General features: G+C 42.2%; 1 protein-coding gene across 2 annotated transcripts in view; it reads right to left on the bottom strand.

The window, feature by feature from the left end:
• Positions 1-27,861, bottom strand: part of ATXN10 (ataxin 10) — a 219,968-nt gene that overhangs the window by 35,348 nt on the left and 156,759 nt on the right. For both annotated transcript variants that reach the window (XM_090043804.1, XM_090043805.1), the window contains one exon: positions 10,683-10,746. In XM_090043804.1, coding sequence (XP_089899930.1) covers positions 10,683-10,746 — 64 coding nt within the window. The remainder of the gene's footprint in view (positions 1-10,682; positions 10,747-27,861) is intronic.

Below are 27,861 nucleotides of genomic sequence, written 5' to 3'. Positions count from 1 at the left end.
GGCCACAAGTTCTAATTACCCAGCCTGACCATAGCACAATACTTGCTGCCTGGCCCCCAAAAGCTATTTCACTATGGGCTTGCAATTATATGGAAGTCACAGGGGGAAAAAAGTGCATCAGTACTGCCTATCCATTAGAGGGAAAGCAATCAGCCCTGGTTCTGAGGGAACAGTGAGGTTCTAGTTCAAGAAATGGTCAAACTTCTGCACTAATTCCACTCTGGATTAATCAGCTCATCTATGTGTAATGAAGGATGTGTGCCGAAGTCTTTAAATTGGAATTAGGATAGGTAGTCTCTTGCCACAGAGCAAATAGATGTCCAGTGCAATAAAATGACACTGTTTTACGCTACCTCTTGTTGCAACCACTGATGTGGCACAACAAATGGTATGAATGTCTATTTGCTTGACATTTTGCTGTCATACAAATGTTTATGATGGCAAAAGGTCACATCAGGCAACATCAGAACAGAAAAACTTCCAGATTTTCTACATCTTAAAAAAATCTCACAGGTCGGAGCTGAATTTAGCTGAAAGTTGGATGACAAGGAAGTGTTTATTTATTTATTTTGGCTGATGCCATTTTTATTTCCCACCCAGTCCCACTTATATTGCTTGGCTGCTACTCAATTGTCATTTTGTGCTCTCACTGGTACCCTTACCCTAAACGCACAATCCCTAACTTAATCCATTTTCTGGGCTACCTTTCTTCCATTAGGTTTTATTCAGCCTCAGGCTACCACTGTCTCAAAGCCATGACCGCTGGTGAATCATAATCAACCTAGTGTCTGCAGCTTACAGAGGGGGTGATGCCAATCAACACTAGTGCATGGAACACCACAATACTGACAATTATATGTGCTGGAGAATAAGGGTAGCAGCAAAGCCAACCATATGACAAAAGGTGCCAACTACAGAAACAATATACAGAGCTGCAACAAGGAGACAAGTCAAATCCAGGAAGACTAAAGACATACCCATAGAATAAAACAAGCCCAACAGAGCCTTGAGGAAGTTGTGGGGAATGGGGGAGGAGAAGAGTTTGTTTCAAATGGACAGATCCTGGTTTATAAGGCAGCACTTAGGAGCATTACCACCATTTCCTCAACCTAAACCATGTGCTTAAAACATATCAAATTCAATATCGTTCTGTGTATGCCTATGAAAATACAATCAACAAACCTGAAGCTACTGAATGTACTGACAGCATTTGCAGGAAACTTCAAACAGAAACAACCATTGCTGAGGTAACATTAGGCTGCCATTTTCTTGCCAACATATACAAGATACTCATGTGGAGTGAAAAAAGCTCAACTATATGATGATTTAACTCTCAAAAAATATTAAATCACAGTTTTGCTTTTTACTGGCTTCTATTCAGCGATGAGGCTTTTTCACAGCATGTGGCCTGTTTTAGGTTGCACTCTACAACTCTAAAGTAAAATGGCTGTTAGTTCCCCCAAAAGTCTTTTCTGGCATCTCACAAAAACAAGCTGCCATAGCTGTAGACCATAGCAACTTGATTTCTCCTAGCTCCAGCCAGAAGTTTCATGAACCACAATTATATTAGCTGCTGCCATCAAGTCAAAAGTATTTTGAATCTACCTCTGACTACCAGACTGAATATAATGGTAGAAGCCTAGTTCTATATTTTTATCCATTGTCCAAACTAATGGCCCTGTGTATGTGGATTCAGAGCAACCACAGAAATAAGCATGCTCTAAAATAGTTTAAGGTTTCCCTTTTGCTAACACTGCCAATTCTTGTTCCTCATAAGTGGGCAGCTGTATGATTATCCATAATACACATATACACACACACACACACACACACACACACACACACACACACATATATATATAGGAGCAGCCCTTGTTTTTCCTTCAAGTGTTGCTCCACTTTTGACTATAGAAAACTTTGCCATACTACAGGTAATATGATACAGACACTCCCTCCAAGGTCAAGTTAGAGTTACTTTTGGACTTAGATGTAATTCAATACATCAACAAACCTTCTGAAAAAGACTTTTCACATGGGCACATTGAAGACATCTTAACTCATTGTGAAATATATCAGTATCAAATTGCACTTACATTCTTAGATTGGAAACAGAATTTTGGAAGCAGCATGCTACATAACCTGATTATGCAATGTAAAAAATATTCAAAGCAACCAGAGTGGTTACCATAAGGGTAGAAACAGACGTTGCCTGATGTGACATTTGTGCCATCATAAATATTTGTTGTGCCACATCAGTGGTTGCAACAAGAGGTAGGGTAAACAGTGCCATTGTATTGCACTGGGCATCTATTTGCTCTGTGGCAAGAGAGCGCGGGCAGCCCAGAGCTGCCTGTATTCTCCAACTGCCCCAGACATGGCCTTCAGGGGCTTGAGGGGCCCAATTCAGCACAAGAATTTCCTGGCTGTGCAGGATCAGGCCCCTCACACCCAAGGAGCACATCTGGCTTTTCCCACTTACAGAGAGAGACCCTGGGGAATCTCAGGGCATACCTCTGTAAGCTGGGAAAATCAGGGTTCCCCACTTAAGAGACCTGCCCCAGGACCTCACAGGGTGCATCTCCATAAGCAGGGAATGCCTGCACAGGTCCCAGCAGGGACCTGGGGAATCCTAAGCACCTCATGCCCCTATGCTAGAACCCATATAGTCTGGTGCCCCCATGCTGGGACCTGCACTGATATGCACCTTGGTGACACCTGGGTTGATATGGGTCCCAGAGTGGACCCATGGGGTGCTGGGAATGCTTTCGGTCCCATGCCACCTTGCACCCATTTCCAGAATCTATGCCAATCCATGCTTCACATGGAGGCACAGATCGGCATGGATCCCAGCATGGACATACAGGGTGCCAGGGATTCTGCAGGACCCACGCTGCTGCTCACCTTCATGCTGCTCTGGGCTAGGGCCCACACTGACCTGTACCTTCATACGAGGCATGGGTCAGCATGGGACCTGGCACAAATCCCAGCAAAGATGTGTGGGGCAGGAAGAAATGAGGGGAATCCACAGGCAAGGGGAACAATTTGCCGAATAAAACAGATCAGCTGTGGTAGAACACATCCCTGTAAGTGTAGGAAGAACATGTTGATTTTTTTTTCAAATGCTAAAATATGAAGAGTACTATGCACATTGCTAATGTTTCTAAATGCCAGAAACAGAACACAAAACCAGAGAGCATATTGCAAAGAATTACAGTGCTAATTCAACAAATTATCAAGGGTTCCTGAATACATTTTAGCACTTCACATAGGTCCTACCAAAAGAAGTCCATAAGAAGTTGTGATTTGCAATGTTTTTGCTAGACTTTGTGAAGGTCCCTGGTCACATCTACACAAGACATTTACTGCGCAGTTGACTAATTTGTTCTGCAGTAAATGTCTCATGCAGTGATATTAGGAAGGAGTAAACTAATCAGCACAACCTTAAGTTAGTGCTTGTACACAAAACACTATCCTACAGCTGAGTTTTTTACTTCGCAGAAATGCACGTATAGATGCTGATGGGCCTGGCTGAGGCACAAAGGAGCTTCAGTGCAGGGGCTGCCTGCCAGCTAGCCCCTCATTGAGCAGCCAGCCAGCCTCTGCAGCATGTTGAGTCGGGCTTACTGCCTGGGTCCCCTACCAGCCAGGGCTGCTCCAACCTGGCTCAACATGCTGCAGTCCCCGGTGCACATTCAAATGTGGTGCCCCAGAGCAATAAACTCTGGCACAATATGTGCCGGAGTTTATTGCTGCCCATTAAGTGCACATGTAGATGCGTCTCCTGTGAATAGTGTAATATTTGCTAAACTTCAAATTTACCTTAAAGCACATCTTTCTAGTAAAAAAAAAAAAATTGATCCCAATTTTCAGTAAGCAGATTATTCCTTGTAACAAACAGGAAAATTCATTTTCAGGTCTGCCTAATTGAAAGTACCTGGACATGTGCTATCAATTTAAGATACACAGGTGCCATTGATGCCATGCTAGAAAATCCTAAGGAAGCAGAAAAAACTTGGTCCCCACAGGTCCTCTGGAGGTCGAAGTCTTCAGAACCTTTGTACATCAAGGTCCACATGAAGCCACAACCCCAGTTCACTTGAAGCTTCTTTTCAAAACTAAGCCTGATAGAGATGCCATATTTCATTTGCATGGGACTGTACAAACTTATACCACTTAAAGATCTAGTGCAAAGATGCAAAAGAAACCATGCAGATGGGCAAGAAATACAAATCTATATGGACAGTCATCAGTTGCAAATAACTTTTCTTTAACTTTTGATATTGGCATGTATATAGAAAAATTAGCTAGCAATGCAATTCTTTAAGAACTGCTTAATTTGAGAATTTAGAATGACTGCTCCTCCAAAGTGGCAGGCAAAAGGGTAAAGCTACTTTAATATCTTAACTGAGCTGCAAGCAGCAGCATTACAAATCAGGCTGGAACTACTTTTATTTTATTTTATTTTTATTTATTCTTTAGGTGTGCTATGAAGCTGCTTGGTCTTGAGCAGAATGTGTTCTATGGGGTCAAAAGAAATCTGCATATAATTTATTTAGAAAATCTAAGAATAAAGATGGCTATTGGGGCTGGCAGCAGTGCGGAGCCCATGCCCAAGGTGGGCGGCAGGAACATGGAGCTCGGGTGCGCAGCATGTAGGTGTAAGGGAGGTTGGGGGGTGTGGGGACCCCCCCCCCCCACAGTCCCACCATGGTGCACAGCCCCAGCAAGTGGTAGCAGCAGCAGTGGCAGATGGGGGTACTCGGGGTGCTTGTGCCCAGTGGGGTGCAGTTCCGGCCACAGCTGCACATCAAGGTGAGGGGTGCAGCCTCCTCCAGGCTGTCTCAATCACCAGCACTCCCCACACTTGCATGGGATGGGAGGGAAGCCCCATGTGCTGGAGCTGTCTGCCTTCCCCACCAGGGCTGTATTGCAGGCAATGGAAGCCCCAGGTGCCTTCCCCTGGGGGGTGGGGAAGGCAGCCGGGTCCAGCACCCGAGGCTTCCCTCCCATGCCTGGCAAGTGCGAGGAGTGCTGGTGATACACATTGCCTGGTGGAAGCTGCACTCCTTGCAATGATGTGCAGTGCTGGCTGAAGCTGCGCCCTTGCTGGGGACCAGCACCTGCACTGGGCATGAGCACCCTGAGTGCCCCTGTCTGCTGCTGCTACTGCTGTTCCATAGGGGGAGTGCAGGGGACAGGCCCCCACACCCCACAAATCCCACACACTCATACTCTACCCCCACATATACACAACTCCCCAATATACCCTATGTCCCACCCACACAGTCACCTCCCCTCACACCCTGACACCCCACCATACACACACACACCCCTTCACCCACATCCACCACACACCCCCAGAATATACAAGACCAAGAATTTAGTTTTGAATTATCATCACAAACATAAATGACAAAAATACTCTTTGTAATAAAATTTAAATAGGTCATAGTAGGTGTTTGACTTTTAGTGTATAATTTGGGTTTTTTCTGGTTCTAAGATGGCAACCCCACTTCCCAAAAGGAGTATTTCCAGGGGGCAAGGGGAGGGACTTCTGATGGCAAAGGTTAGGGGTTAGGAGTGGGACTCCCTGTCCCAAGATGGAGACCAGGGGGTGAGGCAACTGTCAAGGGATGGGGCTACCCATGTGGTTCTTGAAAGCTCACCAAACCTTGTTGAGCAGCACTCTACCCAAAATAATTGCTCACTTTTGCTCTATACCATGTTTACTTATAAGTCTAAAAAGCTACTCTATTAAAGGAATCCCTGTGTAAATCGCTATGGTAAAGCTCAACCAAATTTTTTTTTTGAGAAATATGACTCTGAAACCTAGGAGGAAATGTTTTGTTTTTTAATTTTTTTTTTAAAGGAACTCTGAACCCCAAGTAATCCTGGACAATGATTTTATTGAGATTGCATAGATCAGGATCAGAGTAATCACAGGATAAACGCAACACCACCATAAACTATCATAAATTAAGTTCTGTGGTAGCCTAAAAATCTGTTAGAACAAAATACTTAATCAAATACTTGTTTTTAAATAGAAAAAAGGAAAGAAAGCTAGACAAAATGTGTCAGTGCTGGACTGAAGTTTAAATTTTAGCAATATTTTTTAAAAGGTCCAACTTTCTGATCTCAGTAAGGATCAGAAACAAGATAAAACCGGTTTATTCCAAACAAAGAAATAAGAAAAAAGAAAAAAATGAAGGCTCTAATTTTCTTCTCAAAAAGATTGGTATAACTTGGAGATAAAATAGTTTTACACTTTTTGATCAAAAAATAGGACAGAGATTTAGGGCTGGACCACCAAAGGCATATAGCTGCCTAACTTTCTATTGATTTTCATGGGATGTTATATTTATAAATACTTTTGAAGATCTGGGCTTTAGTGCCCAGAGGTATTAGAATGTGCTATGAAGCAGCAGACCAGGAACTAATTCCTCTTGCTTCTCAAGATGAGACATGCTGGGAATGAAAGCAACAGATGTGGAATGTTACAGGAGGAGGGGGTACATTAATTTCATGCTACGCAACAGCATTAAATGATGCCCTAGGCCAAAGGATGAATAAATGAGGTGACTGGACGTGTCTACCTAAGTAGTGAAATCCTTATAAGTGAAAGCAGGGAAAACCTGTATAAATTTACATTTTCAGCCAGACACTAGATTCATAAAACAACCAAATTCAAATCTCCCATCTGAAAGAGACCTGCTACCATGGCTATGCACATATTGAGGTAAGGAAAGACTGTTTCTGTACTACTGAAACACAGACAAAAATGGGCAAAAGTAGAGGTTGTGAAAACCTAGTTGTAGGCATGGTAATCAAAACCAGGGAATCAAAAGGTCAGCAAGATTTGTCCTAGCAGGCAGATGCTTTGCCTTGCTCATTTTCTGCCTGTTTTTTAAAGAAAAATGTAGCTGAATTTTGCACATTAGTAAAAATGCATTTGAATAGCAGAACTGCAGAACAGAACCACATCCCAAATAATATGCGGGAGGAGAGAGAAACGGTTAAACCAACATTAGCCTTCTGCCTGACTTCAGACTTAACATAACTACCTTTTCTCTATTAACGTTCAAACGATAGTTCCACCAGTCAGAAAACAGAGGGTTACTATCCCCATGAAAACCTGAACACTGCCCCCTTGTGTGTATATATTAAAGTAAATGAAGAAAGCTCCCATTAAAGGAAGTTCTTTCTATAGTTGCTAGATCATGAATACCAAATACAGGGTCTTTTTTGCTGCTCCAGAAAGTATTTAAAATGTCTATAAGCTACAGCCTTAAAATAAAATTAAATAACAAACCCAACCTTAATCAAAATATGTAGGAAATATTACACCAGATAAAATGTTATAAAGTCCCATTATTTTTATTTTTGTTCCTTTAAAGATGGTAACATCAGACCTCTTTGCTGTGAATGCCTCAAACTTCTTGTCCTCGTTCAGCAAGAACCAGATTGAGGCCATGGACAGGCATTACATTTATGTCAGGAAATGCATGCACTCTTTTCCCAATACAAAAAGTGCTGGACAAAGACATGATGATTCTGCCACAAACTATTACAAACTTTGGTGGAGAGTGAAGCTTCCTAGCACCACATGCAATACCTATTCAGTTTCCCATAACAAGACAGGGAGCCCTAGGACCCCACAGTGTCTCAGTTTTCCACTCTCCCTCCCCTTGTGCAAGGTGGATGGAAGGAGGAAGGGAAGTTGATTCCCTGATGGTCTGCCCAGTGGAAAACTATCAAAGACCTGCTGAGACCCAACTGCTGCAGCTGCTTGAACAGTCTTCACTCTCACTGGGACTGTCCAAATGGTGGGACCAATTCCTGCTGCCTCTTGAACAGTCCTGGAAAATCCCAAGATTGTTCAAGTGGTGGTGGGAGTACCCTCACCTTAACCTTCAGAGCAGTGGAGAGGGCTGGCACAGGATGGACTTTTGACTAGCACTAGGGAATTCCCACTACCACTGCAAGAGCCCTGGCAAGAAAAGGCAGAAATGTTTTCCTGAAAATTTTCAGTACTGTAACTGAATTTGTCCATACTCTGACAGACTTCACCCAGTAAGAGAGATGCTACTATGAGTCACTGCATAGCTGTGCTCCACTGGGAAGGAACTGTAACTCTGAGTCACAACTCCTTCTCTTTTTGCCCCTTGCTGTGTCAGAGAAAAATACAGAGAAGAAAGGAAATGTTTCTTTGCCACTCCCTTACCTTAACTGGGACAGATTTATTCTACTCCTATACTTATTCAGCTCCACTGGCTGGAAGAGGAGACAACCAGCACCGTAAGGGACAGTTATTATCTTACCCTACATGATTCTACTCTTCTAAGCTTCAATAGTTATGTGCATGTGATACTGTGCAGCATAAAATGATAAAAATTAAAAATTTGCCACAACTTTGTTCTTTACTTGATCATGATACTTGCTAATGGTATATTTTAAATATAAAATGAAGTTGTTAAACCAAACTAAGCTTATTAAAAAGCACAGAAAATCAAATGGTATTCTAAAATCCAGACAAATCTGATCAGGACTTCTTTGATCAGCCTTTTTTTTAGTTGAGGATAGCAGTTTGATTTCCAGAGACATTTGTAGGAACTGTGTAATTGGCATAGTCAGTTCTGAAGAGATTACAATCAGGTAACAATATTACTAACTTGTTGTGTGCTGATCATAAACAAATTGACAAAACAATCTTTGAAAATCTTTTCAGTATTTTATACTTATTTTCCTCAAGCAATTAATTCTCTTGAACTTTACTACTGCTGTTCTTTAAGTCCTGGAATAAAATCCCTTGTGTAACATATCACATGTATTGTTTATATCAGAATTTCTCTACCACCCCAAGAACCTGCATCATTAACTGACTCAGCTACTTTTTTTTTGTTATACAAACTGTCAGATGTCTCTTGGGTTTGCAAGTATTCTGCCACTGGTCAGATTCAATAAGGGTGTAAAACTGATGGGCTGCTATCTACTTACTTCAGGTCAGTAGTTGTGTGTCAACTGAAGCAAAAACTACAAGGTCAGTTACAAAGACCAAATATGGTCTTAGTTCAAATTCCTACTATGAATTTACATCCAGAGTGCTAACAGTGAACCAGGGATATTTTGGATGTTAGAAAAAAAAGATGAACTGTTTGAACTGTCATTCAAACTAGCTTCATCTAGGTCCTAATTCAGAAAAGTACTTAAGGCTTTAGCTGTGTTCTTAAATACTATGCCATATGAGAAGACTTAAGCAAACGCCTTAATTTAAGCAACTGCTTACATTTTTTGCTGAACAGACGAAGTCAAGTCCAGTCCAGTCTGAAGGCTGCTGCAACCGTTGGGGCACCGTAGAGGCTATAACAACCCTCCTCCACTCTGAGACTAGTTGAGTTGTTTTGCATCATTGGTGATTCTTCAGGCAAAGTGACCTGGTAGCACCCATTTCCTCTCCAGGTATGGATGTCTGTTGGCTCAAAGGGAACTTCTCCGCTCTTTGACAGGTCTTGTTTTTAGTCCTGCTGGGTGTCTACACACCCTCCTCACCCAGGCTAACCCAGGTGGGGGTGCCAATTTAGTTGCTGACAACCTGACCATGGAATAGGTTTTACTGATTTACATGGTACCAGGTAACATGTCTCAGACTTTGCACAGGGTGAAAACCTGGTCCTATTGACTTATATGGGGCCAGAATTTCACCTACAGTTTTATCTCTCTCATTACTTGTCAGTCCCTCTCATAAGTCAAGAGAGGCCCGGGCACTTCCATTTTTTGAGGCTCCTGGTATATTAAAAAAATATGAATTCATAGTGCACTACAGGCTGTGTGGCCCGATAATGGGACACAAGTTTAAAGTTGTATGATGAACATCTTCTTTCAATCCTGTCAGTGTATCTCTGTGTCTGTATGTATAACATCATTTGGAGATAATGTCAAAAGTCTAAATTTGAGGCCCTTTGTGAATGAGAGGCCCAGGCCAAATGGCCCTCCTGCTCCCCTGTGATAGGCCTTGCCCTATGCACAAGCCAAAGTCAAGCATCAGCAGCAGTATGTCTTGTACATTTTAAAAAAACTTCCTGAATCTATAATTCCGGATACTGCTCAGCCTACATGTTCCCAAATATACCTTTTGTTTTTTTTCTTTAACTGCAAACTGGGATATTGTTCTCTTTTTACAACTGTTAAAAATTGTTAAAATTCCATTTTCTTCTACTGCCAGTATGCATTTCACCAACTTCTATTTCAGTCTAAAAGGAACACTATAAACAAAATATCAAGAAACTGAGCAAAACGAGGAAAGGTCAAGGATTCAGTTATTAAAAAGGAAGTCCAGTTACACTATTTCTGTTTTATATTCATACTCTTTCCCTACAGAAATGTATTAATATGAAAGCAGCTTCCTGGTAAGGCAATTTATAATGATTTCTTGAAGCATTAGCTGATTAGTAGTAATTACAGTCTAAGAAATAGGCATGTTAGAATGTCCACACCATTATATCAAGCTCAATCACTGAAGCTGAAGCCCTAACACAAATCTAAAAGTAATAACCTTTTCAATGGCACAGAATATAAGAAGCAACTTTATGAGAATGATTAATGCTCCTTTACATAACAAAGCAAAAATGTTATGTTATAAAAGAACATGCAACATTTACTATGTCAGACTTTCATTTAAAGGATACAGGGGTTGTTGTCATCAATGCTGCAGTTGTCCAGGATCAGTGGAATTCCATCTAATAGATAAACCTGGATTAAAACAAATTTGCTTACATTAATACAAATCTCAACTCTCTATTGTGAGGACAGAATACAGAAATACAGTGTGCAAAGATACAAAGGCACCTGAACAGTAGTTTCACTAAAAACATGCAAGACAAGTTTGACCAAAGTGCATGGCAGAACAGGTGTTCTTAGCCATTTATATAATAGAACAGCCATACACTTGTATACTAATTTTATATACATCCTACCTCAAGTATTTTCTTAATAAGAGATGTAATATGGAGTCAGTTGGATGGCTTATGCCCACGACACTGAACTAAAAACCCGATGCTCATCAGAATGTTTGTAAAGATTCACGAACAAATGCATTTATATGGTTAATAAGGTGACATTAATAGGAATTTGTAAAATATTATAAAAACCACACACATGTATATGTATATTGGCCACAGGTACATTTGGTTTGAGTCCCTTTCTGTGCCCACTAAATAGACTGCACATTTGATACAGCTCCAGTGAAAGAACTTGGTGCATGCTGTTGCACCTCATCGTTATCTTTGGAGGTCCTCAGTTCAATCCACAGTTCATCAGCTAAGAAAAGGTACCTATCGCACACAGGTATGCATATACACACATACAAGAGGTTGTACATGCATATGTACATCTGCCTATACACATCAATAAGCCAGGTTGATTCTGAAATTACAGTAAATAGAATAGGTATTCTTTTATATCTCAGAACAAGAAGCAACAATTTATCAGATTTATGGCGCTAGAGTCAGCAGTTTTTAAGGATATTGATTGCGTAGTTCTTTAGGTATAAAACCCCTTTTTCTAAATCTCTCTCTCTCTCTCTCTAGAACTAAAGCAAAAGCTTTCACACAGGTGTTGTCTGTTGGCTACAAATATGCTTAGAAGTTTGTCCTTAACAAAGGACTGCTTTTATTTTTGTCAAAAGGAAAAAGTAATTATTCCACACACACACACACACACACACACACACACGGTGGTCCACATATATAAAGTGGTCCATAAAAATAAAAGCAATCCTTTGTTAAAGATGAATGCTCATTAGGATAAACTTCTAAGTATATTTGTTGCCAACACACAACACCTGTGTGAAAGCTTTTGTTTTAGTTCTGGAAATCTGATTCAAAACTAAGGACTTGGTGAGGCAAGAAGATCAGAGACAATTCTAACTTTAGGTTCATAGCCTGGAGATAGGCTCATACTTCTCTAGGCACATCTCCTGTTCAGGGCAAGATATATTTTATGTATTGTGTAAAAAAGCAAATCGTGAGTTTACATTTCGGGATGGATCACCTAGCAGAAGTGTAACTGCATAATACTTTTTTTTTTAAATGGGAGAATTGTGCAGCAGATATCTGAACAGCATGCTAATAAAATCTGAATCAAGAGACGAATTCAGCAAATTACAAACTACTTCCCTTTTATGAACTTCATAACTGATTCTCAAGATATAACATTTGAAAGGAAAATCAATGGGGGGGAGAGAAAGAAAGAGATGATAACTGATGTGGCTTATCAAAGTAAACAAAGAACATTCTGCTAGTTCTTGAAAGCTAGTTTCAACCCATCTGTGCTAACATGCATTGATCTACCCATAAGAAAGGTTTTATAATGTTTTAAAATAGGCATTCCTGGCATATTATTTCTTATGTGATTTCCAAAGGTCATACATCAAGTAAGAGTTCACACTTCAAAAGCTTAAACAAACAGTGGCCTTTAAATAATCCAATTATTATATGTGCTTGGAAACATTGGCCCTTTGATTTTTTACTCTGTAGACAAATTCTGATCTACCCAGAACATTACCTTCTACTTTTCATCAATTCAATGTTGACCAGTAAGAATCAATTTAGATCAAGTGCTGTCAACTGAAACAACTCATGCAGTTTGTTCAGGTCCGATTTAAATGAGGTATTCCATCATCTCATTAAAAACATATTCTGTATAAGTAACAATTAATTAAAAAATGTTTATGCTTTCAAAAATGACAACGATACAATTAACAATATCCCTTCAAAGTTAGTGGGAACAGAAGCAGTAATGCAGAATGGAGGTGCATTTTTGTGAAAGACAAGAATTGTTAACTACAAGCCTTGCACATACCCATTTGTGATAAGCTGAGAACAATGAAAACAGTTAAAATCAAATAGTGTTTCTTTCTAGGAATGCTATGCCTTGTTCACTTCCTTTAACAGGTTACCCACAAGTTACAGCATGGTGAGGCTAAGGCTATATGCACAGATTACCATTGCAGTACTATATGTGCCTTTACGGTAAGAGAAAAAGCAAGTAGGTATACAGTTAGGCTGTTTGTAGCACCACAAAGGTGGCAGATGCACCACATACAGTTCTTGTTTCAAACTTTTAACACCACCTTTTATAGTGCCACATATAACATACACATAGTGGCATCTAGTGTTACAGGTGTCCCTGACCCTCAGTATCCCAGAGTGCTCCATTCTTCCTTTCGTCCTCCAAGACGGGAGGTGGGAATGGAAGAAGGGAGAGCAGCTATCTCCCTGACAGCCTGTGGAAAGCAAGTGTCAGAGTTGCTGCTCCATTCCTCTACAGTGGTGGCAACAGCTGATCAGATGGCTGAGACCACCTGATCAGCTTTTACCACCATATTTCTGAAGCATTGTGATCAGCTGTTGCTACAGCTAATGCATTTTGCAGTGCTAAAAATAAATATGTGCATATAGCTAAAGTGAGGCAAAAAGATACCCTCAATGAGTGTGCAAGCTAAAGCTTACTTTGGCAATATGTCCTCTGAAATACTTTCCAGATCATTCTATCCTTACTTATGGATGACAGAGTTAAGTTTGACATTTTAAATGCCTATATCACAGGGAGCACATCTACGCGTTCATCAATGTGCCTTAATTACTGTGCATCTAATTTAGTTCTTGTTTAATGAAGTATTAAGTAAATATGCATTAACTAGAGTTACTGCACAGTAGCACCAGTGCATGGTTATTTTGTGATGCGTACTGCTCATTAGCCTAATAACACTGTGCAGTAGACTATTAACATAGTTTTTAACTGCCACGCTACTGTGCAGTGTTATTAGGGTAATGTGCAGTAAGTGTCTCATGTAGACATGCCAACAGATGCTCAATCTCCAGCCCAAAGGCCAGATCTGGCCCCTGGTGCTATGTCATCTGGCCTACAGGTTTCCCCACAAATCTGCACACTAGTTTGGGTACAAAGGTGATAGGGACCCTGATCATGGCATATGGAAGCTGGACTCCCTGAGCCTAATCCCAGCCAGATGGAGGTGGTGAGGGGCCCCAAGAACCAATCCTGGCCAGTGGGAATGGTGCATAGCCCTGTGGCTCAATCCCAGTACACAGGGTGGCACAGGGCCCAGTCTGGACTGGCCTCATCCCATTCATTTGGCCCATGGGGCCAAAACACTGAGCACCACTGGCCTAGATTATGCCCCCTTTTGCCTCCAAGAGTTCAATACAAGTGGAGTCTAAGGCTGGAAAAATGTCAGTTTCTCTCTAATTTTTCTCCTGACATAGTATAATTCCCTTGTAAAACTTCAAATCACATATCTGCAGAAAACCTGAATAAGTGCTTGATCCTCAGTCCCTCTCTGTTGTATTGTTCAGGGATTCAAAAGCTCATGGTCACACTCAATCCTCTTCTATTAAAGAGGGGTACATGTGCCAAGAGGTTTCTCTGAGCAATAAATAGTAACAAACAAGCCTGTACATCTTTGCATGGATATCCTGAAACATATGGAGGTGTAGAAATGCCAACCTTCTATTCTTCTGGTTGCATAACATCCTGGAGACAGAATGTGACTTGAGGGATGGGCCCTATTCTATACAGATCATAGAAGGAAATATGGGCAGGAAAGAAAGTGGCAAGTCATGAATGGGGACCCAATCTTATCTAATTTTTTCATATGCAACTACTTCTACTAGCCTGGATTACAAGTAGGAGGCAGTAAAACTAACCTCTGCTTCTACTGGCAAATGACTAGGAACTGAACTGGGCTACTACAAGGTAAATTTTGAAGAACTAGCATGCTTTACAGGAGATTATTCTTTGTTAATGCAGTGAAATGAAATTGTGCTCCATGTTTAAATTGACGTCCTGGTCCTCTGAGAGTTGGCGCGAATTCAATCACTGACCTAAATTAGGTACAGATTTCACTTTTCAACTACAACAAAAAAAAAATAAATGTGAACTTTATTTGCCTGAAGTATTCACATCAAACGATCTCCCAAATCTTGTGCTCATGACACCGCATAATGGTTTTTCAGAATGTTTTCTACAAGCAGCAAAGAATAATATATTTCACATTTGATGGAAAACACCAGTTATTGTCAATTAAGTAAATTTACCAAGAATAGAGCATTACATTAGTGCAGTCAAAATAGTGTCATAATCTTAGCTTCTTGTTAAAATACTCAAATAAACTGGTGTAACACTTCCTAAAACAGAAGTACACAGCACTAAGTTCTCTTACAATAATGTATCACATTACCAATCTGACTCTGTGGTATTGTGATGGTATCTTAGAAAGGTCAGCTATAGGTAGAACTGACCACACTGTTAAAGTCCATTACACTTCAAAAATGCTCCCCATACACAAAGGGACTTAAAAACAAAACATTGTCAATCATTTTTCCCTCTTTGTAGCCAGAGTTTCACAAGCTATCCATTTCAAATTAGCAGAGGTTATTAAACAGAACAATTTCTGCAAGTGTGAAACAAAATATAGCTATAGCCATTCAGTATCAATAAATAATAAACAAAAATTTACAAACTGGCAAAATGCCAAAAAAATGCCATCTCAACTCAGTTCCTCCTCAAGGCAAGTATGTATTATGTTTTATTTGGATGTGTTGGAACATGTCAGTTATAAGGAGAAAGCTGTTTCTTTTACACAGTAATTGCAAAAGAATCAGACTGAACATTTTTTTTAAAGTCCAAAAGTTACATATCAGAAGTCAAATCCACAGTTTTCAGGTGACGTGTAATTTCACATCAATGGAGATGATCAATAAAGACACAGCTGCTCCAACAAATTCCTTCCCTTCCCTTATGTTGATTGGGTCAGAAGCATGTAGGGATTTTTTGTGATTAATGTGAAAGCTGGAAATGTTTTTTGGCATGAAACTAGAACTACTTCCTCACGATCAATTCTGTAGTGGACAAAAAGGGTCCAGATAATGTTGCAATTTACTTCATCCAGAATGGTTACAGAATCAGAAGCAGAAATGGCACCTTCAGTGGAAAAACTACAGAGTGTGTGACTTTTGTTTCAAGTACTTATCGACCTACCACTTAGCAGAACTTTGACTTCTGAAGTCAGACTACCTTCTAAAATACCTTTCACAAGGAGAGATGATCCCAAAAAAAACAGATCCTCCATAGACCATTAAATATGGAAGACAATTTGCCAGCCCCAGTACAAAAGCCAATATACCTGGCAAAATCCTTACCAAATAAGAAAGGTGACAGGGAACAGAGAAAAGGAGATTCCTTCAAGGAGATGACAAGAACCAAATAAATTTCTCTCTTGATCACTGGAGGGGAGGGGAAAAAATAATCAAGGGAGGAAAATGAATACCAGATAATATTATAAAGAGAAAGCTCTCTGTGGTCTGTCATACCATGGATTTGGTTACCATTCTTCAATGTTGACCATTTTGTCTCAAGTCTGATAGCTCTTGATCTATCAAACCACCTCTCAAGCCATACTTACAAGGATACACTGCTGAGATTACTGAGTTTAGATAAGTCACTGTGCTCTGATTTTAGTGGTACACAAGGTGTTCAGGAGACCCAGAATACATGCCTACTAAGTCAGGGCCATATATTGGTTTCTCTGCAAGGAAGATGGGGCTTCAATAATTTGTTTTCTCTGGTTTATTCATGGTTTTTGGAAGAATCTGAAATGCAAAAACATTTTTATCCCTTACTGTTAACCAAAAAATCCCTGAGTCTACCCTAGAACATAGATACTTTGGCTTTGAATAAAGGCAGTGCCAAAAGTCTATTAGAGATCTCAACATCCTGCAAGTCTGATGAAATAAGTGCAGACAGACGCTCTTTTCTTTAGGATGTGTAGTGGAACAGCTAAGCCAGCCTGCTGATATGTTGCATTGCCAACATTTGTGGACAGATTTGGGCCCAAAGAAATTCTTTCTTACCCATTTCACAAATGCTGTGCCAAAAAGAAAGTTACATTCTTTATCCTTCTTCATTGTTGAAGTTAAGTATTGCAGTGACCAGCTACTTTAGACTCCAAAACTTGAAATGTTGAAATGCCTGGGGAAACTTTCACTTATGTTAAATCTCAAGATTCTTCCCCCCCACCCCATACAGATGCTGGGTATTTGTTTTAGACAGACATTTGCTTAATGTCAACTCCCCTATAAGAGGTGACTGTTCTCTCCTGTTCAAGGAGGAACCCTGGGATGGATAGCAACTCCTTTGGGAAAGCAAACTGATCACTGATCCAAACTGATCCAAAACTGCTTCTCCAAAGGGTGAAGCTTTAGACCCCATAGAGGGAATACAAAGAAAAACAGAGATCTACTGGGCAACTAAGATCAAAACAAAGTATCATCATTATCAGCCATCCCTTGATATGAGGATGACAGTCATCCAGTAATAGGGAAGTCAGCAAATAGGGTGAGTCAGATGACTGAGAGACTGATCCAAGATCTACGTGTCTGACTGTGGCCATGGCAAACAGTTCTAAAAGAAAGGAGTAGATCCTGGTGATGTTAAGTAATGGCTCTTTCCCTTTGCCTCTCTTATCTATCTGCCTCCACAGCAAGGCGCATTTGCTTAAAATGATCAATGCCTTTTCATACATCATAGCACCACTGAGGAGGATTCAACGCTTCAGTCTCCCAAGTATTGATGTTAATACCACATTTTCTTCAAAACAGCTTTCAAGGTGTCCATGCATCTCTTCTTCTGCCCACCTCTAGAACAGTGACTGTCAGCAAGTTGGGAGTAGGATCTGCTTCAGGAGCTGGTTGCCAGGAATTCTTATGATGTCCAGTCCAACAGAAGTGTTGCTACATAAACCACTGACTTCAATGTTGGTGGTGTCTGCTTAAGGCACAATGCTCTGTTTGCTATTCTGTCCTTCTAACTGATATAGAGGATTTTCCTAAGACGTGACTTGGAGTTCTTCAACTGAGTGGGCATACATAACACAATCATCTGCTGTAACAGGGAACTCCTACCCTGTTGCTAGAAGGGCTTGATGAAGGTAACAAACCAAGAGTTAAGGAATCAGAACTTGTGGCAAGGGTGATATCTTTTATTAGCTCAACTAAATATTTGCAAAAGATCTTCCTTATTTGCAAGATTTTGGGCACAGGCACCCTTCTTCAGGCACAGGAGAGAGCAAAGATTGTAAAGGTTCTCCTAGGTAGGAATAAAAATTCATATTTCATAGGAGAGTTGAAGGTATGGTAAAATCTCCTGTTTGGAACAGGTCATTTTATGCAGATTAGGCCCAGAGAAAAGTAAGAGGTAAAAAGACTGTTCCAACTTTTCTCCGAGCCTAATCTGCACAAAATGAACTGTTCCAAACAGGAGATTTTATCATACCTTTAGCTCTCCTGTAAAATATGAATTTTCATTTCTACCTAGGAGAACGTTTACAATCTTTCCTCTCTCCTGTATAGGTCGAACAGGGAGGATGCATACAGGAGGATGGCATCATGAAGTGTGAAGTAGTCTTACACCCCAACCTCATGAATGTTCACCTCATTTTTGAGGCAAGAAGGGGGCTGTTGTAATCAGACAGACAGGCTGCTAAGAGAAGGTAAGGAAATCGGGCAGTTGTTACTCCTGAAGATGTACTGGTGGGCGCTAATGTGAGTGGTCCATGAGCTCCCCAACAGAGGCCATCTAGGGGCAGATAAAACAAGAGAACCACTGCTGAATCATACCTCTTAACATATCCCCAGCCAAAAAGAAATACGATTTCTGTAACTTATGCCCTAACTGTGACATGGTAGGCACTGAGAGGCCCCTCGAGGACCTGCCTAATACCGATACTCCTCATGGAGGAACCCTTCAAACAAGTAGCCATAGGTATAGTAAGCCAATCAGAAAAGAGTGAGGCCAGGCAACAAAACATATTGGTGTTAGTGGATTATGTCACCTGATACCTGAAGGCCATTCGTCTGAAGACAGTAACAGTCCAGAAAATTGTTAATGAATTGATAAAGATCTCCCCCTGGGCCTAAAGAGCTACTATCAGATCAAGGCAGCAATTTTATGTTGAATTCCACGCCCCCATCTTAATTGTCTGGTACCACAGTCATCCAGTAAACAGCAGTCCTAATGCACTTGGGCTTCTGCTCTCAAACAGCCTATTGAAGATCAGTAATGGAAGTGTTGGTTACCTTGTATTTGGAATGTAACCAGTTGGGTTAAAGATTTCTGTCTGTGCAATACTGGATGCTGACTCTTGATGGAAGCCTAACAGCCATGAGATGCAAAATAGCTGCAATATAGATGGAAAAGAGTGTTGGTGCAATCACGCATTTGCTTAACTCCAGTTCTAAAAGTGAAAGGGTCCATTTCCAAGCCACTTATTAGGATGGTTGCTGCCATGTCCTCATGAAGAAGTCTAACGATGGTAACAAATGTTGGTGGACATCCAAATCTCAAACTCTTCCATAGGTCCTCTCCATTGATTAAACCAAAGGCTGTAACCAGGTCAAAGATGGCAATGTAAAGACACTGGTGATGCTTGTGGAACTTCTTCATACATCTAGCAACCAAGATCATATCTATGGCACCTCTGAGTGGCCTGAAACTACCTTAAGATTCAGGTAGAATTTTCTCAGCAAGAAGAGCAAGTCTATTGAGGAGAATATGGGTGAGGATCTTTCCAGCTATGGAGAGGAGCGCAATACCATGATTATTGCTGCAGTCACCTCTCCCTTCTTAAATATGGTAAGGATTCTGGCATCTCTCAGGTCATTGGTAATCTATTCAGACTTCCAGATTTTCATAACGATGCTCCCACAAGTGGTGGGAGGACAAAGCAACAGATTCAGAAGTTTGTTATTCTGATAAACTTCTGAATCTCTTTTGCTTTGTCCTCCCACTTGTTCTTTCAGTCTCAATTTTTCCTTGTCTCAGCTTTAATGTGGTGACACGTGTTTTGCTTCTGTTTGGAGCGGACGCCAAGCTTTGAAGACTCTTTTCTGTCAACGAGAGCTTGAATTTTCCTGTCATTCTCATCAAACCAGTCCTGAAGTTTCTCTCTGGAGAAGCCTAGAGGTTCTTCAAATGCCTCATGGATGCCTTTGTTGAAGTTCTCCCAGCCATCAGTGGTGTCAAGATCATCAGGGAAGTAGCATTTCCCACTGAGGCATAGCTAGAGATAATTGTTTTAGCAAAGACTTTTATGCTTGAAATTGAATCTCTTCCTTGGGTCTTCTGCTTACATTGTGTTGGGATGATTTGAATAGACATGACAGAACATATGAAAAAATAATCCACCCAAGCAGGCATCTATGCGGGTCATAGCGCTGGTAATAGACATTGTGACAGTCCCAGGCACACACTATGACAGGGGTGGGCAAAATAAGGCCCATGGGCTGCATCCAGCTTGCCAGGCCATTCTGTCTGGCTTGCAGGGCTCCTAGAAATTTTTAAAAAATTAATATTTATTTGCCTCTGGTTTCTGTCAAAAGTGACAAGAGTCAGGGGCAGTAGGACCCAGCAGAAGCTACAGTAGGCTCTTGGAAGAACAGGGCCCACCTTGCCCCACCCCACCCAGCCAGAGGGACCATGAGGCTGTTCCCACCTGTGCCAGAGCAGGAAGCTCAGGTAAGATGGGGTCAGGGGGCATGCTGGTCCTCATCTGGCCACAGGGCTGGGGAAGGGGGTGCACAGAAGTCAGTGCTGGTAGGGCCCAGAGCAAGGTGGCTCCCCTCTCCCCCTGCTGGGGCAGCCCAGCCCAGCTCCATACAGCCCAGCCAGCTGCACCCCAGGCTCCTACCACCCTGGAAACTGCAGGAGCTTCTGAAGCAGAAAAGCAGCTGCAGCTCTATTCTGGCTCCTGGCGCAGCTGTCCTGGCCTGTCCCAGGGCCTGGGGGGCAAGCTGCTGTCAGGCTGCCAGGCCCCTGTGGGGGGAGGGGCTGGGCCTTCCCCCCAGGGTGGTTGCAACCCCCAGGCCATCCATGGGTGGGGTGCAGCCAGGCCTTTGCTGCCCCAAGTTCTGCACCACCTCCTTGGGCTTCCCGCATCCCGGGCCACATCCCCACCGACTTGTGCTACCCTCAGTGGCTCCAGGAGCCTCCCACATTGCCCCCAAGCCTTACAGGCCCTTCCCCAGCAGCCCCTGGCTTCCTGGCAGCAGCAGGAGCCACCGGAGTGCAAACACGGCCATGAGGCTTCGGATAGCAAGGGTGTGGCTGGCTCCCCCCTTGCAACCCTTCCTGCTAACCCCACAGCCGCACCCTCCTCCAGACACAATCACAGATCCCACAAATACCACATACATGTACACACACACACACACACACATCCACAGCTCCCCACAAACCCCACTCACCTATACCCCCCAACACTGCTGCACACCCCACACACTATACAAGAGTAAAACTACATTTTGAGCTATTATGCTATCACTTCTACGTATAAAGCACAAACACACAGGTATCAGGACAAAAATACATTTTTAATTGAATTAAAATATAATATTATGGGTATTTTTAGTACACATTTTGTTTTTTTCCCCCAGTTCTAAGATAGCAAACTCTCTTCTCCAAAGAATTACTTCTAGGAGCAAGGGGGGGGACTTCTGGTGGCAAGGGTCAGAGGCCAGAGGTGGGACTTCCAGTCCCAAGGTGGTGACCAGGGGATGGAGCTCCTGTCAAGGGGCGGGGAAACCCATGCAACCCTCAACAGCTTGCCAAAACTCACTAAGCAGCCCTCTGCCCAAAATAACTGCCCACCCCTGCACTATGACATAGTCAATCAGGTGCAAGGGGTTTGAGCAGGGGTAGAGTCATGGTGTTTTTCATTTGTTGCTTTGGCAAAATAAGGAATTCAAAACTGGCTGCTTGTTTCAGAAACATACTCAGAGTATGGGATGGGATGGATGATACTACCAAAGGGCCACTATTTTGTTTTGCTTCGCTTCTTTTTATGGTCATGCTGTATTACATCTGTCTGCTTCTGTAGTGATACAAATGAGCTAAATTGCCCTAAATTTCACCCTGAATGAAACACAATTCAAACTGTAGCACCTTGCATATTTATGTGGCAAAAATAATCATAGAAATGTAACAATTGTATTGCAACAGCTTAGATTGATACAATTATGTCGGTTTATATACTCAGTTACCATAGTTATCCAAACAGAAGATGACCCTGAATTTAAAGATGGCCCCTCAATAATTAGATTCTATACATGGAAAACGTATAAATGTATTGTAACTTTTTCATGTATGGAATCTAATTATTGGAGGATTATCTTAAAATTCAGAGTCATCTTGTATTTGGGTAACTATGGTAACTGAGGATATAAACCAACATAATTATATTGATTAAGCTGTTGCAATACTACTGTTACATCTAAATAATTATTTTTGCCACATAAGTATGCAAAAGTGCTACAATTTGAACTGTGTTTCATTCAGGGTAAAATTTAGCAGGCAGTGGAAGAAAGAGGTGATGAGAGAGGCCGTAGGGAGCAGGCAGTAGGAGGGTATGTGGTACAGCAGGTGGTGGGGAGTAGTAAGGGGGCAGGCAGTGGAGGGAGCAGTGCAGGACAGGTGATAGGGTGGCAAGCAGTGTGGAACCACTGGGGCAGGAAGCTTGCCCCCTGCTGCCTGCCTGTCCACTTCCCCATGTACCACTGTTTCTGCCCCATCCTCTCCACAGCCTCAGGCTTCCCCCTGTCCTCCCCTATTCTGCTTCCATACGACTTCTGCCCCCCACAGGCTGGAGTTCCCACCCCTGCTTTCTCCCATCTCTGCCAGCCCCCAAACTCCCCTTCTACCCCTTCATCCATCTTGCCTTTGCTCCACACCTGCAAGCTCCATCCCTGCTGCAGCCTGGGGTAGGGAGCAGGGCTCAAGCCCAGCCCTGTATTGGTGGCACAGAGCTGGCACTACTTACAGGGCTGAGCTGAAACATGTACTTCATGCTCCAGGTGGCAGCAAAAGCAGAGCCTGCTAGCATAAAGTAAAGGTAAGGAGGAGTGCAACAGAGGGAAAGAGAGGTAGAGAAGTGGTGTGGGGAAGAGTGGCTGGGCATGCAGAGGCAGTGGGGGCAAGAAGCAGCTGTGGCTCTACCTAATCCCTGCCCAACTGTAAAACAAGGGTCACCCTCCCCTCAAGTTAAATGGAGAGGGTCTTATCTTTTAATCAGGTAAATGGGGCATACAGTGGGGTGACTTTCTTCTTCTTAAAAATATTCTTAGGAAATTAAATTCTGTTAATATAAATCCATAATAAACTGGCTTAGCCAAACACCTAAAATAAGATGTTGCAAAAGCTACATAAAAATATACAAGACTGTCTCTTTCCTTTGTATGTTTGCATTTAAGATAGAACCTAAATTCACGATCATGCATTATTTTGGACAGATGAACATTTAAAGTTTTAGAAATGATACAGCCTTTCAAAGAAACTATGGGATTAAAGCTTTATCGAGGACAGAAGTTCCCAGTGGCAAAATATCTCAGGTTTCAAACTGCAGCTTTGTTCTGAATCAGAGTGAAAAACTGAAAATTTCCAAATTCTCCCCAAAGAACAACTGGGGGTGGCAGTGGGGCAGAGGTAGGGAACCAACTGCTTTGAGCCAATCATAATGTATATTTCAAATGTTGACTTATTTTGTATTATAGTCTCTATTATATTTATAATTAAAATAGGAAACTCCATGCTATGTCCTTCTGGGAAATTGCTAACGTGAGGTTGCAATTCTTTGCCTTCTTCCTCTCATCCTGCAGAGCACCTGTAGCACAGCATAACATCACATAGATTATATACATACATATACGCACACATTTTTAAAGGCTATTTCATAATTGAATAAAAATGTTTTGATTTTTTCAAAATGATATATTTCAACATTCCTGGAAATTTGGTAGGGCAAATGAAAATGAAACATGGTATAGAATATTATAATAACAATGCCATCTGCTGCATTTAGCATCATCAGCATTTTCCTTTTACAGCCATTTGAAGTATTAGTTAAATTGCTAACAGAAAAAAGTATACAAATTGATTTGTGGAAAAGGTCTCTATACGCAGCACTTGATATTCCAAAAAGAAGCAGGGGTGGGGAGAACACTTGTGTGCTTTAAAATCATTCTAGGTTTTCTGCAAATAAAGGCTGCATTTTTTGCTATGTTAAAGCAGTAAGATGCAACTCAGTGTTCTGAGGTTGCAGTGCTCAAGGTACAGTTTGAGGCTGGAGGCAGCAGGCAAAGTACCATAACCACCGAGCTGTGTGAAACAGCACCATTCAGTTTCTACTTCCACTGTGATGGGACAGTGTTTTTTTTGAGTTTCATTTCATTTCAAAACTGCTGTTCTGTTTTATTTCACTGAAACTGTTCCACTGTTTTGACATTTCGCCCATAGGCTATAATGGGGTAGCACAAAACTGCCTATAACTCTGTCATTTCTGAAGTTCCCTCACTACGGGGAGCACCTAGCTAAGAAGGGCATCAGCACTGAGGGTCTTGGTGGCCTTGAGGAAGGGCTTGAGGACCACCAAGATCTGGGAGATGGTATCCCACTTGGCTCTGTTCAGGGGGCCGCTAATCCCAATCTCCCCAAGCAAGGCCATCTCATGAATAGCCTTCTGTTGCTCCACCAGCCTCTCAAGCATCGGATATGTGGAGTTCCACCGAGTCTCCACATCCTGCGTGATTTTGTGCTGCAGGATGTTCAGCTCTGCTTGTTTGTCCCACAGCACTTTGTCCTCCTTGATGCTTCAGTGGAAGTAGCCTGTCAGCTTTCTGCATTTGGAAATGAACTTACTGATGGTGCTAGCGCTGTCACCGGCAGCCCTTCTCCCTTCCAAGTGTTCCTGACTATAAGGTGGAACTTGTGTGCCACACACTGGATGCCAACAAAGTTGGCACCACGGACCACCTTGATCAGATTGGCCCCATTGTCAATGACCATGAACCTGTGGGTGAACTCACCCTGCTCAATGAGCCACCCCTGCACTAAGCAGTTCATGGCCCCCGTGATCTCTGTTGTCATGTGGAACTCATCCATCACCTCAGCTTGAAGGAGTGCCCACCGATGGCTTGACTGGTTGCACCAGTGTCCTGTGAGGGAGTGGTAGGTGTGACCGCCACCTTGGCTGCTCCAGATGTCCGAGGTGAAGTGTAAGGCCACCTGCGAAACTACCTTGCACAGCTCCTCCCTCAAGTACTCCCTGCATGCCTCATACAGGGAGGGCACCACCATCTGGCTGAATGTGGTACATGCAGGAACTTGGTAGGATGGGGCCATGAGCACCATGAGCCACATGAATCCTGGCTGCTCAACTAAGGAGAAGGATTGGCCATCGACAGCAAGCATCTCCCCAGTGCTCTGGGTGATCTCGCTTGCCCTTGCAACTCACCCCCACTTTCCGCCTGTCTTTCCCCCACTGTTCCAGGGTGGCCTGCCTCTGCTTTGGGTGACACTGGCTTTGGAGCAAGAGGGGGACTTCCCTTTGGGCACACTACTGCTGGTGCCAGGCTAAGAAGGAGCAATGAAGGGGTGTATACAAAGGTGCATCAGCATTCCTGTGGTGCTCATGTGTTTTGTTCCCTTGCCCTGGCTGGTTTTGGCTTGGCAGTGCAGGCAGATAGCATATGGGGGATCATGTACCAGCTCAATATGATCCCAGACCACACTACCCCCTGCTTGCTTCTGAGGTTTGGGTAAATGTGTGAATGCTTTGATTTCCCCCCCCTCAGCAGGCTGAGGCACAGCAACAGAAGAAGCGGACTCAGCTAAGTTGCTTGCCTCCACAACCTCTACCTCAGCCTCCTTTGAAGTGCCTTCTGGGGAAGGAGATGTGGCTCTAGGGGAAACTTGAGGAGTGTGGAGCACAAACTCAGGTGATTCCCGCTCCTTCCCCAGAACTTGCCTTGCTATGGTATTCACATCCAGGTCCAGCTCTTCTTCTGGCACTGGAAGGCTCAGCATTGGAAGTAAAATGGGGGTGGAGGAGATTGTCATACTGGTGCTGCTGCTTGTTGTCAGGGGTGGGGGGGATGTTATGGCTGATGCTCTTGGAGGGGATGCAGACTCATTCCCAGGCAGTGGCACTGGCACTGCTCCCCTCTCCTTGCTGCTTCTGGAAGCCTCATCCCTGCTAGTTGTAGGAAAGAGGCTGCATATAAGTTAGGGGTGAGAACTTACACCTCTCCCTCTAACCCCTCTTCTGCCCCTCCCTGAAGGCTTGCCAGCTGCCCTTCTACCACACTTGATGGTGTGTTTCATAGCGTCTTGTTCTTATACAAATATATAAATGTATCTGTGTCCCTATATACGTTCTCTAAGGTATGTAGCATATGCCTCAAGGTATAAATATACAGAAATAAAATATAAATGCATCTCCCTTCCTATGTAAATTACATTCTATAGTGTAATATCCAACATAATTATAAAACTGAAAAGAATAAATCAATGAATATAATAAAATAAAAGGGTCTATAAGAAAGAAAAAGGTATTCTGGAATGCTACTTGCTAGGCTAGGCTAGGTTAGCAAGTAGGAAATCATTCAAATCAATGCTAGTAGTAGCCTTTGCTGGAAGACACAGCTAAGTAACTGTCAGACCCCAAGGCAGAATGTAGACCAGTTGAAACAATGCTGCCTTTTATGCTGTTTTTCCATCCCTGCCCCAGATCACTGGGATTGGAACAGACCTCAGAGAAGGATCACAGGCACTGGCCAGCTACACAGTCAACACGAGAGAAGTCCTTCCCAACTCTTCCCCCTCCCTCTTCTTACTTTCTGTTTCCCTGCAGGCAAGCCCAGCTTGAGCTTCAAAACTCAAAACTTTTCAAAAACTTTTGAAACATTTCGATTGCCCTTATTTTGTTTTAAGGCTGTTTCAAAGTCCTTCATTTCATTTCAATGTTGTTGTTTCAAGTTTGAAATGAGTTGAAACAGTGTCGAAATGAAGCAGCTGGCAAAATTTTGCACAGCCCTAATAACCACCCAAGTGGTGGCATTTTCCTAGAATGACACACCCAGGGAGTTTCCTATTGGAACTACAGATGGACTCAAGTATTGGTAAAGTATTTCAAATTGTGAATAATAAATTTGGTGCATATTTATATCATCTGTAATTCCATGACTGAGAAGGGGCAGGGTGAAGGGTGGGGAGCAGAGGGAAAACATTTCCAGGATGCTTAAAAAGTGAAAAGAAGAATTTTTGCTATTTTTGTTGTTTTCTGCATTCACACTCTTATGAGAGAGTAGAAGACTTGTGTTTTTAGTTCAGACTAGGGGAAAAACAAATTAGTTCTCCCCTGTGTCATAGAACTTGAGCACTATAATGTGTTAAACTAAAACTTTCATCAGCATATTTATCACCACCAAGACAAAAAAGAAGGAATAAATCAGGAGAGGGATTGTGCTGTGACCTATCAACATAACTCCAGAGAGGCTATATGACAGGACTGGTAAGACCTGAAAACTGTTAACAGTCTTTGCTGCCTGTGTTTCAAGTTACACCAATCAGGAAAACTACTGGAAGTCTGCAGTAGGCCATAGAATTCCACTTCTGTTTTTATTGCAGGAAATAATTTTTCACACTGAGCAGTGCCAATTTTATTCTCTATGTTAGATGAAAGGTTACTTTTCCTAGGAAACATAAAAAGAAATAGAATTGTGGTTTGGATCATTCATCTTTTGCCTTGATATTACCATAATTGTTTTTATAGTAAGGCTAATGGATCTGATCTCAAATTATTGTGGGGAGGAAATAGGTGCAACTCATGGAACAATTTCAAAATAGGCCACAGTAGGTACAACCTAGACTCAAGCTGTGCAGAAAGCAACTTTGGGACTAACTTTTCTGTTCAGCCTTCTTAGCTACCACAATTTTCTTCCTTTATTGTATCTGTAGGTC

Source organism: Crocodylus siamensis, chromosome 4 (genome assembly GCF_052110815.1).
Source record: "Crocodylus siamensis isolate JL-2025a chromosome 4, ASM5211081v1, whole genome shotgun sequence".
In the NCBI taxonomy this organism is placed as follows: Eukaryota; Metazoa; Chordata; order Crocodylia; family Crocodylidae; genus Crocodylus; species Crocodylus siamensis.
Note: the sequence above shows the minus strand (reverse complement) of the source record. Positions and strands in the feature narration are given on the sequence as shown.